A 15,763-nucleotide genomic window follows, 5' to 3' on the forward strand; every position below is an offset into this window, starting at 1 on the left:
TTATACATGTAGTATCCTATAATATATATATATATATTTCTACTCCTTCACGCAAACAAGAACAGACGTATGTTAATTGTAGTTTTCATAGAAAATTATCTTAACCAGTAGAAATATTTTTAAATAAATAAAAAATTACAGAAATAAGCTAAAATGTTTTGTCAAATCCTGGTTACAAATTAGGCATACTACTAACCGTCCAACACAGCCGGGTAGCATGTGTTAGTTTGCACAATGATCCTATATGCACATGCTTGATGTCTCTTTCGTACCGGTACTACGAGTATGAGAGGACTACGCTAAAAAGGATTTTGCAAAACATTTACATGCAGTTGATTTAGGATTCTTTTAAAAAAATGTAAAACTTTGTCAACACCTTTTTGTGGCCTTTTTGGATTATTTTTTAAGTGTATTCATGTATATTGTGACTGATTTTATTATGTTACTGTATAATTATAGTAGTTGCATGCAAGATATTCAAAACTGTATTCAAAACAATTGATATTCAATCTAAGAGTCTTGGAGAAGCAGATGCAAGCAGAATCAATTGGATCATGTGCATGAGCAGCTTTTACCCACCAAATTTCCTGCCATGTAGTAGAATTACATCAACAGTTAAGGTACTACTGTTTGCTCTCAGTGTTGCTCAAAATATTCAGACTGAAGCGCGGGTCAAATCAACAAAAAGATGCCCCAATTCTTCTCTTAACCATTGGTTTCTATGAGACATGAAACTACTGAAAGTCACAGGTGCCAATGACCCAATGTTGAAAAATCACCAAATTTGTATTACCCATTTGGTTTCTATATGACAGAAAATTGTCACAGTTGCAGGGAAAATCATTTTCAAATGTTGCCCAATTGGGCTTCCAAGTTGTGGACTTGGCAACCCTGATTACTTTTCACTGGTTTCCATGCATATCAATAAATAGAGGTCGCTGTGTGTTTCCATGTCGATCCCTGGTTGATACTGGTAACCATGGTAACATGTATTATACTTGCTAGAAAACTATTCAGCTTTATAATCGGTTGACAAATAGGTGAAGGATAAATTGCATTCTGTCTTCTGGTTGTGTATACATTGTGTAATTTGACTGAAAATGGTGAAGTCAAAAAGTGGTACAACTTGATTAATTCAAGGATAAGATTTTGTATTCATAAACCATGATAAGTATTAAAAACAAGGAGTTTGATGATATTAATTAATGTACCAGTCAGCTTTAATGTGGACCTCAAATTACCAATTTTGTATTCCATTACAAATGTTCTGCTTCTGCCACAATGAAGAATGTGTGGTGCAATATTGTTGTACAATTTAAGTTTTGCAGTAGAGTTTCATGCCATTATTATGTGCCAGCTCAACTGCAATAGTTGCCATGTGTAACTGCTATGTGTAGATGAGTACAATATACTGTGTGTAAATTGTTCAAAAGGCAGCTATTGCACTTACCCACTTCTGGCACTGAGCAGTTGATTTGTTGTTCAATTAGACATTACAAGTCATGTCTATAATTCCTTATTTGGACCAAAAACATGCATGTGGGTTGTGAATAAGTAAGATGTGAAACTTTATTAGCTTAAATTTTTTTATAGCTTTAAAGTCGATATCATACGAAGCAGTCACAAGGAGCGTAGAGTTTCTGTTTTCACTAGTGTATGCCATTGAAAACAAAAAAACGCTATGCTCTGTGTGATAGCCAAGTATGATATGGACTTAAAGGTGGAGGTGTACTAACACATGCTAATCCAAAGAAAGCAGAAAATATGATTGAGAAAAAGTTGGAAAAATCCTTTGAAACTGAGATTCAGGTCATTAGTTTGACTCAATTACTGATTATGGAACAATGATTAGAAAAGAGATCATGATGAAGAATGTTTTGTATCTTTACATATAATTATATATAAATCTATAATTATATAAAGCACATTGATAACATCTGCATATCTATTGCTCTTCAAAAACATGATCATTTTGTTACAGAGCCTGTGTTTTTCAAAAATAACAAGCTATCAGTTGGAATTAAAGTGAATGAGCCAATGTAGTTTGATCACCAACCCATTTTATCTTCACTGTTGTGTATTTTTCTTTGTCGTTTAGAAATAAAGTATCTGGTCTCTGTTTACCCAACAACAAAGTACAGATGCATAAAGTTTTCTCATTTCTTGTGTGAATGCCTTTTTAGCCTATGAACCAGCTCTATAAACTGATGTAATTCGAGGGCTTAAAACTAGAACCATCTACATTGTATGTCCGTAACAAGTGGACAGTTAATTGTGTCCTCCATAAGAAATGTATATGCATGTTCACTTACGTCTAACTGAAAGTGACCACGTAAAAAGAAATAAGTCCCCTTTCAACATTACATCATAACATTGTAAGGTTACACTGTGTACCAATTAAACTAACTTAGAAATAATTATATGACTGTTTACTAAGTGTTGTGTGAAAATGAGATGTCCATGACTTCATGGCTTACTGAGCTCAAATGGAAGACAAAACTGCCCTTTTTAAAAGTCACAAAGTAGGCCTATGATTGTCACAAAAGTTGATTCATGGCTTGTTACTAATGGAAAAAAGGCACATGTGGTTGAGTGCAGTTTAAAATCCCCACCAAGTGAACATTTACTCTAATGTGTAATCAATTCATGATCATTCAGCCATGCAAATGCCCTTCTTGGTTGAGAGCTTGGCACAGTGATTGTAAGTTGGCCAGTCCAATTCCTTGTCCCAATACACCTTGCAATTAACAAGCATAGGCCTACTTCGTAACTTTTGGAAAGGGCAGATTTGTCTTCAATTTGGGCTCATTCAGCCATGAAGTCATGGACATCTTTAATTTTCACATATCACTTAGTCAACAGTCATATAATAATTTCCAAGTTAAGTTTTATTGGTACAACATTTTACCTTCGATGTTATAACCAAATGATGAGGGGGGACTTATTTCTTGTGATGTGTTTATATATCCCAAAGTCACTTGCATTTAATATGGAGGACAGAATTAACCGCCCATTTGTTACAGAAATGAGTGAAGTTATTGTGGGCATAAATTGACATGGATGGTTCTTATTTTATAGCCCTCAATATATTCCTTACTGATATATGTTTTCATCTATTGCATAGATAGCTGGTCTTGCACAATAGGTTGCAACAAAGATCTTTAATCTAGCTGGCTTAGCCCAAACTTGTGTTCCCAGCGATGACCTCAATTCCCAGGCCTCAATAGCTCTCAATTGCACAGAAATGTTGAAAAGTTTGATGTCCTTTAAACAAAAGTTCCTTCATTATTGAAGAGCAGGGGGTGGCAAAAAAGAACTTCTAAGAATAATTAGCAATGAAAAAGGGCGGAAAAATATGGAAAACTAATGTAGGCCTAAATATATGTTTTTGTTTGCCAACAGGATCATTAGCTATCATTGCACGAGGTGGTGGGTGTAATTGGGGGGGATAACACCTCTAATTCATTATTATTTTAAAAATGGTGAATTTTTTATCCTCCACCCCCCCTTTTTAGATTTTAAATGGGTCAACCTTTTCGGGCTGTTGCTGCAAATTTACATTTGCTTTATCCCCCTGGGGTAGGAGCAGCCATGATAGCTCATGATACACCACTGCTGCCCTCCCTTGAAACTTAAAAGTGTGAAATGTTGAAAATACCACCCCAAAATCAACTTTGACCGATATCAGTCATTTATTTGACTTCCAAGATAACAGATAATTTTATAATAGATGAACTGCACGCCATTTGGTGTAAACACTGATTTTAAATAAAATATGTGGTGAAAACCATACCATCTCCACACCCTAGAGACCTGTGAAAGGAATGCAGGGGTGGTGCGCTGGCTTACCCTTATTTTGTTTTGATGGCCGAGCGGATTTGCCATAAAATTTTTGGAGCAGCGCCACCCCCTCCTTTTAGGGGAAAATATAAAGTAGCGAAGACTGGTTTCTAAAAGCGCAGATTTATGCGAACGAAAATATTGCCACCATCAGGGTAAGTTGGTGTGGCAGAACACACCGAGGTATCCGTCAAAGGAATCCTGGTCAGGCTTATAAAGACAATAAACAATGAATATTATTATTTGTTAACAAGTTTTATTAAAGTTTTTACTCTACAAAATGCATCTTACTCTACTACATGAATAACAGTTTATGTCACAAATGGCTTACCATACCTGACTGAAAGGAATGATTTGATTTTAAAATGCACAGCTGTTTAATTAAACAATTAGCAACAGTGTGTTTTTATCTGCTGTTATGACGCAAATGGCCTGCCATACTTTATTTTATGACGCAAATGGCCTGCCATACTTTATTTTATGACGCAAATGGCCTGCCATACTTTATGTTGTTTTAACACATTACATCATTTTACATAAAGTTTCACAATTTACATGACAAAGAATACTTTTTATATGGTTCATCAAAGCATCCTACACAATGACAAGTAATACATGGTACCTTTTTTTTTAGGATTCATCAAAGCACCTGACACATGTAAATACATAAACAAAGGTCACTGCACTATTAACTTCATGCACAAACTATTTAAAATGCCAAACCTCCAACAATTGATTTTTACCTTACTCCTGAACCTTAATGTCTCTTACAACTGTACTTCTCGTTTCCCAATATTCTCGCTTGAAACCCTTGTTTCAAACTTCATCACCTTTCTTTCCTTTAATAATTTTACCCGCAACACCTGGGCCTAAACTATTTTAATGGTCTCACCCGAAAGTTGGCAAAAATGCGTGGGTCGAACCATGTTTAATGTCACACCTGAAAGTTAATTAAAACACGTAGGTTAAATCATTTTAATGGTCACATGACCCGAAAGTTTACCGAACACATGAATCAAACCATTTTTCACCTATTAAATCCGTACCCGCGATAACTGTTTTAATCCACAATCCCATGCAATATAATTTACATTACCACTCTTTCACGTACATGTAAAATCTTTTAATACCACACAATCCATTACGACTCTAACACTGTACACAATGTTAACTCGCAATTTGAGCGCCTCAAACCTTCGCGTCTCTAAACTCTCACTAAAGCTCTCTCACAACTCGCCTAATCTGCAACTCCTAAATGCATAAACCACAAAAGCGCAATTTCCAACATTAATATTACATTTTACAATTATTTCACAAAAATGACATGAATGCACACTGCAAGCATTATTTTTGAAACCATATTACGCCTACACACTGAACACATGCTTAACGAATGTCCTCATGGAAATCTATGTTGCGCACAACCTTCGGGAGTTGATGCGGGGAGCCACATCAACACATTCTGCACCACTGCGCAGATGACTTGAAAGACAATCTTTTTTTATATAAAACAAGCTTTTTATACACACTTGTACAATATTTCAACAATGGCTGCATCATTCATCACATTTTTAATGATCTATTTTTGTCACACCAATCATCAATTTCAGTGCTAATTTTGTCAACAATGGCTTGCCATAACCAAGTTATAAATACACAATCGTATTTACCAGTGTTTTGCCAAAGTACACAACATGGTTTTCTACTTGTACACAAGTTATTTACAAAGCATGAATACACATTTTTATCAACACATTTTTTTATAGGCCTACAAATCTTGAATCAAATGATGCACTAATATACCTCTACACAAAGCATTTAGCCAAACCCAAAATATGATTACGCAATCAGCATGCACAAATTTGGTAAATTATGCAACTACATGTTATTTAAAGTCACACATTATTTCAACCTGCTGGCCTACTTCAAGCAAAGTGCACAGCACAAAATCTGAACCATGCTCACAATTGCAATTATGACGCTTTTGGCGCACCATACTTTTGCTACAAAATGTCAATCAACATGATAAAATAGCTTAAAATCTCTATTCACACAAAGATCAACTTTCTGTACACAAAATGTCATGACAATTTGCAATCATCTGTGCTGCTTGTTCTGCAAAAACATAATATTTCAACCCAATTTACTTTCCACAAGGTTTTGTCCCAATCCCTGCCAAACAATGACCTGAACTTGAACTCTGACCCAATTTCAGATATTTTTACTCTCAAAACAAATACAAGCCAAAACATTGCTCAAAACACATCCCAATTTGGCAAACATTTGTGTAACTCATCACCCCTCAAGAAGCACAAATTGTTTGTTTACATTTAGATATGCATATCAAAATCATAAACTCACATTAAAAATATACACACAATGTCCCATGTCGTCGCCTGTCGATCTTGCTTGTCTGTCGTTCTCGCGAAGTGCACTGAATTAAAATCCGACATTTTGCTGGCCAGCTTTTTAATTGCGAAATGTCCATTGCAGAAATACATGCGATGGAAGAAAACGGCGTCTTCGCTAAATCACTTGAAAATATCATGTCCATTGCGTGCGTCATGAGCTGCCAAAACTCCATTGAAGATATAACTCCAATCCAGGCGATTATATCCACTCAAATATAAAGGGAAAATGTGAATCTTTCTCATACTACGAAGTGAATGTCGTCACAATTAAAACTCGTCAACTTGGTAAATTTGTATCGTCCATTCGCTGCTGTCAATTTACTTGGTCTTTTCCAATTCCACACGAAAATATTGCCAGTAATTTCCATCTCTTCTAAACTCTCGTCTTTCTTTCAGAAAAGCACACAAAGGTAAATGTATCTGTCCACCCGTCGAAATTGTCTTCATCTTGGTCGTCCTCCACTCCCCTGTCCATCATGTCACACGGTCTGCACTCAGTCGGCCGGTCTCTCGGTCTCCTGAATCAGTCTTGGTCGTCCTGCATCAGTCCCCTGGTCTAGTCTGACAAGTTTCTCAAATCGCGCACCTCAAGACCCACGCCAAAGTTTGGATCAGCTGACTGTTAACCAATCAGCGTCCGCGATTGCTAAATCCTCACAACGGCGATGCCGCTTCCTGTACAACAGCTTACAATGTTACCAGTACGCGCTGAATACAATGGATAACTTCTAAATATAACTGAAGTATGGTACAAAAAATACCTTGATGTAGCCGCAAAACACGTGATTATTTGGCTTGCAAAATAATGGAAAAACAAGCTATTTATAGGGGGGAAATCCCGTTACAGACCCACTCCCACCCAATTGGGTTTTCATAATTTTAGCGCATTGGATCAGTACATATGTAGTATGTAAAAAGAGCAGTGGGAGAAGAGCATTTCCCCTTGGGGTGTTTAAAAATTGTGTCAAAATATGTCAAAGAACTTGAACAAAATTTTATTTTCTCTACTATACAATTAGTGACTTTCAGGAGGAAAATTGGGGGAACAAGCATTGGCAGGTCAAAAGGGGGCAAGCGATTTTTGGCACAGGTGTTTTTGGCACTGTTTCTTTATTATATAGAACTTCGCCCTAATGAGGTGTAGGAAAACAAAACATGTTCAGTGCAAAATTCCTGCAAGCTGCGCTCGATCCCCAAAATCTTGTGTTCAAAAGGGGGGGGGGGCATAGACTCCCGCACTCCCTCTGTTTGTTAGCTTCCCAAGTGGACTACTGACTTTGCCTTGCGGTTAAGATTTTTAACACGGGACTCTATGGAGAGTTAGGCCAATTTCTGGCCTAACTAAAATTGGGCATGATGTAATGCATCTTTATGGATCTGCCTTGTGATTGGTCGCCCATATCTCGCTATGGTTTAAATCTGCCGGGCCCGCGTCATTACAATTAACTACATCGTACACATAGTATCTGTGGTATTTGCGGCGCTTTTGTGTTGACGCGAAAGTTAATCTCTCATCAAACATCAAGCGCGTCTTGTACTATAGCATGCAGTAGACTATGCCATAGTCGAATTTTATTCAAAATTTGTTATTATTAGTCATGATGACCCCATTTCGTTGAACTCAAAATTATACTGCAGTTTATTCAAATTAAAGTATTCAATAGTAAAATGGTCATAGAGAGTTAAAAATATCAGACGATTAGTGACAATAAAAGTAATTGAATGCAACATTATCTTGCATAATTATAACGGCTCACTTTAATACTGAACAATTATGATGTTTGAATCTACCAGTTTATTGATAGCGAACCCCGATAATTCGACTATGAACTTTGAATTGTAAGCAGAACTTTACCCCCTGGACTTTGCTCTCTAAAAACACACTGTCAAGCATGCTTGTTTATCATTCCATTAACCACAAGTAGGCCTACGCGATAGATGTTTGATAAGAGATTAACTTTCGCGTCAACACAAAAGCGCCGCAAATACCACAGACAGTTGTTTACGGTGTAGTTAATGGTAATGGCGCGGGCCCAGACGATTTAAACCATAGCGAGGTATGGGCGACCAATCACAAGGCAGATCCATTTAAAGATGCATTACATCATGGCCAATTTTAGTTAGGCCAGAAATTGGCCTAACTCTCCATAGAGTCCCGTGTTAAAAATCTTAACCGCAAGGCAATGTCAGTAGTCCACTTGGGAAGCTAACAAACAGAGGGAGTAGGGTGACTGATCAGATGTGAAAATCCATCAATTGTGCACACATTAATTAAATCAGAGTTTTAAGCTTAAATACAATATCCAGAGTAGGCCTATGCACAATGGACAAGTGGACTACGGGGTAGTCTATAGCATGCAGCTGCATGCTTAGTACTTGTGGTTAATGGACTGATAAACAAGTATGCTTGACAGTGTGCTTTTAGAGAGCACGAAGTCCAGGGGGTAAAGTTCTGCTTAAAATTCAAAGTCCATAGACGGATTTTCGGGGTTCGCTATCAATAAACTGGTAGATTCCAAAATCAGAATTGTTCAGTATTAAGGGATCTAGAATGAGCGTTTATTGCGTTTCGACAGTATTTTTTGTAGGACATGAGAGCCTTCAGACCTATCGAATTGCATTCTGAATACGAAGCATGTCTTTCTGATATCAAATAATTTTCAATTTTGAAAATCACAATATAATACAAATTTTATGACAAATTATAAAAATTTGATATTTTTCAAATTTTGATATATAACATGAACAGTCCTCGAAGTAAATTATATAAATCTAATGATATATTCTTAAAGTGTATGTAGCTGGGAGGAAAAGCCGACGGTCAATTGAAAATTTTGACCTTTCATATTGAAGATATGGATTTTTTCCCAAAAGACCTAATTTTTTTTTTTTTTTTTTAAAAAAAAATCCATATCTTCAATATGAAAGGTCAAAATTTTCAATTGATCGTCGGCTTTTCATCCCACCTACATACACTTTAAGTATAAATCATTTATAAAGATTTATAAAGTTTACTTCGAGTAGGGCTTACTGTTAAATATCAAAAATATCAATTTTAATGATTTGCCATAAAATGTGTATTAAATTGCGAATTTCAAAAATCAAAATTATTTGATATCAGAAGGACATTCTTCGTAGGCCTATTCAGAATGCAATTCGATATGTCTGATGTGCTCTAATGTCCCAAAATAAATACTGTCCAAACGTTCATACCCCACCCCTTAAAGTGAGCCATTATAATTATGCAAGATAATGTTGCATTCAATTACTTTTATTGTCACTAATCATCTGATATTTTTAACTCTTTATGACCATTTTACTATTGAATACTTTAATTTTAATAAACATCAGTATAATTTTGAGTTCAACGAAATGGGTTCATACATATTTTTAATAAAATTCGTCTATGGCATAGTCTAATAATTATTGCACAGCCCCTAAAACTTTTTCCAACAAAAAAAAACTTTGAAAGAAAGAATTTGAAAAATAAATATGTCATAATAGGATTATTATAATGATAATAAAAAGAAGATGACATCTGGTTTAGTGCAATTTAGAGTATTCGATAATTAGACATTCTGTAATTAATTATTCATGTGATAAATATTTGGGCAAACTGACATTTGCTTCCGGGGTTATCACCCATAATGCGGTGTGGTAGTTTATCATGTGCCGAATATTCTTGGACGAGGATGAAAGGTACGTCACCACGCCCTGGCCGTTTCACCTCAACATAATTTCATATTCTATCGCTACTTTGACTGAAAAATTACAGTTATTATGAGGATCTAAGATTTAGCTGTTACAATAAATGACATCAGTAAAATAAAATGAACATACTGATAGAGAATTAAGCTCTTATAAGTATTTTTAGAGAAATCTATGAACTATTACATTTGTGCACATATATATGATATTTACTAATTTTTTGAGTGATCCGTCGCCATTAATTGCCGCGACTTCCCAACGATAGTCGTGTGGAACAGGGAGAAATGATATCAAATTAACACGAAATTTGACCATCATACGTTTATCCATTGAAACAAAATGAAAGAAGAAACCCTATTGGTTATCGAAATGTCGTAGAATGAAATATATTGTGTCAGCATTTGTCACTGTAACATCGTCAACTCGTGGACTAAAAATCCCGGAAGTTGCCAAAAGGCAAAGGTGGGTATGGAGCTGCACAGTGCAGTACATGTACAGTTCATGTTATAATAAATATCAATTCATTGTCTCGATCATATTGGTTTCATTTCATTTGGAATTTGTATTATAAGTTTATGATTGGAATTCCAAATAGGTAAGGCAGTTTTGAGTTGTACTGCCTGTTTTTTCTGCGCAGCCTCAGCTCATAATAATAATACAAGAATATTGTGAATCGGCGACGTCCGACGATGTCGACGACGATGATCATCATGTGATCCGTGATATGCATGCGGCATTTTATTTTCGTTACATTGTTTGCGGTGTTCATCGAATGCATAATATGCATGTTCATGACATGCATGCGCGCATTACAGTTTTGAGATTGCGTGCACAGCGTAAACACGGAGGTCATGGAAGTGTGGTTCTGATTGGCTGATATAAATGATTCAATCATCTGACAATCATAACAAGTTGACAACAGACATGGTAATCTGATTGGCCAATTATGTGTCGGCGCAAAAAAAGCTCGGCATATGATTGTGATGTTCATTAACAGAGAATTTAAAGACCGGTTAACCCCCGGTTGGGCACTTTCATGCATTGAGTGACTTTCAGCCTCCCACGCATGCCATAACTGAAGAGCACATTTTCTTCAATATTTTGACATGTTGATTTTGAATGTTCCATGTATATTGCCAAACAATGTTGGGTAATTGTTTCTCAAGCCATAGTATGTTATTGTTCAAAGTTGTAATTGTCTGTTTTTGATCGCAAAGATCAAAGTTTAGCTCAAGATGAAGCTGTAAAAGGATTACACTACCAAGTACCAAGATCTGAGATTTTTATTTGGATGCGAATTCTGCACCGCTTTGCAAAGGTTTAGAATTTGGTAAAAATATGGCAAATTATTTTCCCAGTGCTTAAGCTTGCAGGATCTGCAATTAATATTTATTAAATTATACATGTACTATGGGGATACGTAGATCTTTTCAAATGAAAGTTTTCCGAAGACATGCTGCCGCTTATAAATGGATGACTTGGTTTGCGCTTCAATTACAAACCCAACTTTTTAGCCAAACACAAATCTACATGAAAGACATGATCAAGCTTGGGGGTATTGATGTTTATGTTGCCTAGTTTCAAATTCAAGTGCCAAATAAAGGAGTTAATTTGTAATTTTTGGTTTAAAACAAAACCATTAAGTTTTTACTTGATATTTCATTCATCTCATCGGAGGACTTCATCAGATGTGAGCATCTGATCCACTTTCTTGGGAAACTGACTGAAGTAGTCTCTTTTCCAGTCTTCCTGGTTTTGTCAAGCAAAAATTACCAATTGATTTGAAGTACAAACCTGATAAATCTATTCACTGAAAATATTTTACCTGTTGACCTCATGCTGATGTTAATATCTGCCTATAAATTCCTATCACATCTTTTGTTCACCTGATCCTCAAAGACACTTTCATAATGACAGTTAGGAAAATATGGTAGAAGATTCCATCACTTTAGAATATTCATACTCGTATTCATATTTTATTTCCGTAAAATTATTATATTACATCAAAAAATATACAAACGCGATACATATGGAGGGAAAGGCTGAAAGACCTGAAAGTTAGCCTTTGCCTAAAATCAAATGAAATTAGCAAAAAAAATAAAAAGCAACTTTACAAACATAACCAAAAGACAAGACAAGAGACGGGAATGTGCTCACGGAATATAAAAGTTTACAGAGTCCTGCTGGACTTGAAACTTTTGCGTGTGAAGCCCGGTCCCCGCACTCCGTGCATCCGCGGGTATTCATGCTTGTCGGTGAACTTTAAAAACACCCCCTTTTGCATCTCATTTCGCGAAGTTTTTAGGGAAAAAACACCCCTTTTTTTAACGATTTTGCGAATTATTTGCCGTTCGACAATACCCCTATTTTCGCTTAAACGCGAACGATATTTCTAATATACCCTTTTCTGGCAGAAACGCGTAGGCTGCTCGATGTAAATACCCTTATTTTTCAATTTCGCAAACACATATGGTTTGAAAAAACACCCCTTTTTTGTGTGTTTCGCGAATCGCGTTTCTTCATCTGAAAACACCCCTTATTTCGCTGAAATTTTCGACGAGCATGAATACCAGCGGATGCATGGAGTCGCGGGACCGGGTGTGAAGTCAGTCGGATTTCCAGGTGGAAATATTTGCTCAGCTATTTTCTCCAACAAAAAATTCATTGACTGCCTGCCTCATGACTCTCATTTACTCCTTGATTCTCTGCAAAATCATTGGTACCATATTAAAGATATCAAGTTAAGGTGGTACTACACCCCTGGCCAATTTTGTTCTTATTTTTTTTTTTTTCTCAAAAAATATAGCGCATGGTGAGAAGTAAGATGTATGGGCATTGGGCATGGACTGCAACTACTGCACTGGAAATTTTATTTCAGCACAGACAACAGTTATTGGAGTTACAGTCAAATATAAGGGAAAATCAATATTTGATAAATAAATCAATAACTACTTGCCTTGAGTTGCTGAATCTTAAACGCAGACTCGCAGTAGTTGTAGTCCTTGCCCATATCTTACTTGTCACCATTGCATTATATAATTTTTTTAATAGCCAAAAAATTTGGTCAGGGGTGAAGTACCACCTTAAGATTCAGAATTCAGTTGTAAAAAAAAAAACCTTGCAGGTGGAATGCTGCCATTGTCATATTAATTAATGCCATTGACAAATTTCTTTTCTTTTGTTTCTGCTACACAGGATTATCACATACCTGCATCAGTGATTGGAATTCTTCTCTGTGAGCTCTAAATAGTGCAAGAGGACTGAAAAAAGTGGGCTATAGATTTTGATTTACAGAGCTACATAACAGGAAGAGCAAGATGGGGAAGGTGTTAGCCAAAATATTTGGGAACCGGGAGATGCGTATTCTGATGTTAGGTCTAGATGCTGCTGGAAAGACAAGTATCCTTTTTGAGCAATGAAATGTGTTTATGTATTAATTGTAGTTTTGTACGCTGTACAGCAAATTTCAACAATTTTTACAGGTCTGAAAACAGTCCATGATAAATCACCAGCCCGATTGAAAATTACCGACATACCGTAAAAGCAGAGACTTGGCGATTGAAAGTGTGACTAACGATTTTACTTTTGGGTCCAGGGTCAATCTCTCATTTCAAGCTGTGCACCTTTTCATGATTTCTACTGGTTGTGTGACACAGGGGTCGCGCTAACCTGCGTTTCTGCGCGTACAGCGCATATTTTTAAGTTTGAGCGCATCTATTCATTTTGCATACCAGTTCAGGGGTTTTCATGCGCAGAAAAATGAAAACATGTGAAAGAAAAATAAAAGCTTGATCTCCAATATTTACGACCTGTCCAGAAATTATGTAACATAAAATGCAATAACATAGATGTTGAAGTGAAGTCGCCGTAGCATTGTAACATAATTTAAAAATAAAAATAAAATACACACCTCCAGCGTAATTTAACACAGATTGTGATATTGTCTAGAATCACAGATGAGTTTTATTGCAGTACTGAATGACGACACGTACGTGAGTAGGTAATTTCTAATTCTAGGGATCGGTAAGGAATGCTTCAAGGGTGGTGTGTAGAGATATGCCAGCAGTGAAATACGAAGCCGTAGAAGGAAAAAGTGACAAAAAGTTGCCCTTGAATTATGTTTTATAGTCAAAATACTCCAGTAATTCAATAAATATCATGATATTTGGCCTAAACTTGAACTCATTTGCAATGAAATGTCATTTTTTATTGAGTAAATCATGGCTTTTCACTCGTCACATGTGACTTGCAATGCTGTTGAATTCTGCACTTTGCCGAAGTTGAACTGCATTTTATGGAATTCGGCGACCTTTTATGGCATAAAGCAACACTTTTATAACAAGTACACTGCGTGGGAACTTTCTTTAAAAGCCAGATAGTTGGTTTATAATAGCGAGAATCACGGCGTGAAAGGGAGATCGCGTTTTTGCCAGGCCTTAACTATTTACACATCATAACCAAAATCACAAAATCTGATACTGATATATTGAAACGGGCATTCAATATTTGTTGACTAGAGAACCCCTCATTTTAGGATTTGAGCGCATATTTTTAACACTTTCACGGGGTTCAGGGGTTCTGAGAACCCCTGGTTTTAAAACCTAGTGCTATCCCTGGTGTGACATACCACATTTGGCATTGGTTTTTCGTGATAATGGTGTGACTTCATAGATTTCTTGCATTATTTTTATGTCCCAGCTAGTAAATTTGTGAGGTTCTCCTTCTGAAAATTGAAAGCTTTTCATAATTGCTTGGTGAAAACTTTGAGTGACAAATTCAGAACCAAATATCAATGACGGGTAGAGTTTGCACATGTTTACTGTGCTGGGAAAATTTGAAAATAAATCAAACAGTGCCCCATACAGTGAGTCATTTTGAACAATTTATTGAAGCCTGCTTTGCTGCCTCATGTATAATTATACCGTATTTGTACAAAACTACAAGCTCTTATCTGTCTCTTTCTTTGTACAGGTTCACTCATGATCAGTCACACAACTTTCATTTAGGAAACTTAAATTTCTAATTGGTTCTAAACTCTTACCAATATTAACCAACAACTTCAACAAGGCCTAAGATGAAATACCATACAGTATTGTCTGTAATAAACGCCCGGGCGTTGCATTTTCCAAAGTGAATTTTCAGTGAAAAAACTTAATCAATTTCCCAATGGTGCTCCTGTAGAAAGGAGGGATTTATAACTGTACTAATAATACTACTACTGATGGCGGCGACCACAGAATCTTGTGGAAAATGATGTTTTCTTGGGAAATACAACAAAATTACCCAGTGCATCATCAAGCAAGAATCTGATGAAATTAGTGAAATTCTACCATAATGGTTTGAATCATACATGTAATAGGTTTTATCTAAGGCCCGGCAAAAAATGTGATCTCGCTTTTCACGCCACGATTCTCGCTATTAACCAACTATCTCGCTTTTTAAAAAAGTTTCCAAGTTTTCTTTGACACCGGCCGGCCGTCGGCAGGTTTGTTTATTTCCATCTGACATTGTTCTGAACTATGAACTATAGAGGGATTTTTTTTTCACATTTTCGGGCGTTTTGAAAGCTTCTTGTGCCATTTTTCGGGGAAAATCTCGCTTTTCTCACTTTTCAAAATTTTGGATCTCGTTTTTACTTCAAAAATTGCGTTTTTGCGGGCCTAGTTTTATCCATGCAATTTAGCGATCATCACTGACATGGCGTGGAAATGTTTGCATTTTGTTTTTATTAGAGGGGAGCGTTTATTACAGACAATATGGTAAGTGACTTTCACTGTTTCAGGTGAAATTAACGGGCGGCTTTA

At 36.2% G+C, this 15,763-nt stretch overlaps 1 protein-coding gene across 1 annotated transcript in view; it reads left to right on the plus strand.

Moving 5' to 3' along the window:
- Positions 1-9,984: 9,984 nt before the first annotated feature.
- Positions 9,985-15,763, plus strand: part of LOC140148020 (ADP-ribosylation factor 6-like) — a 33,026-nt gene continuing 27,247 nt past the window's right edge. Inside the window, 2 exon segments of the mRNA XM_072169849.1 lie at positions 9,985-10,421; positions 13,155-13,358. Of these exon segments, the coding sequence (XP_072025950.1) occupies positions 13,277-13,358 (82 nt within the window). The 5' untranslated portion in view covers positions 9,985-10,421; positions 13,155-13,276.

The sequence above is a fragment of the Amphiura filiformis genome, chromosome 3 (genome assembly GCF_039555335.1).
Source record: "Amphiura filiformis chromosome 3, Afil_fr2py, whole genome shotgun sequence".
NCBI lineage: Eukaryota > Metazoa > Echinodermata > Ophiuroidea > Amphilepidida > Amphiuridae > Amphiura > Amphiura filiformis.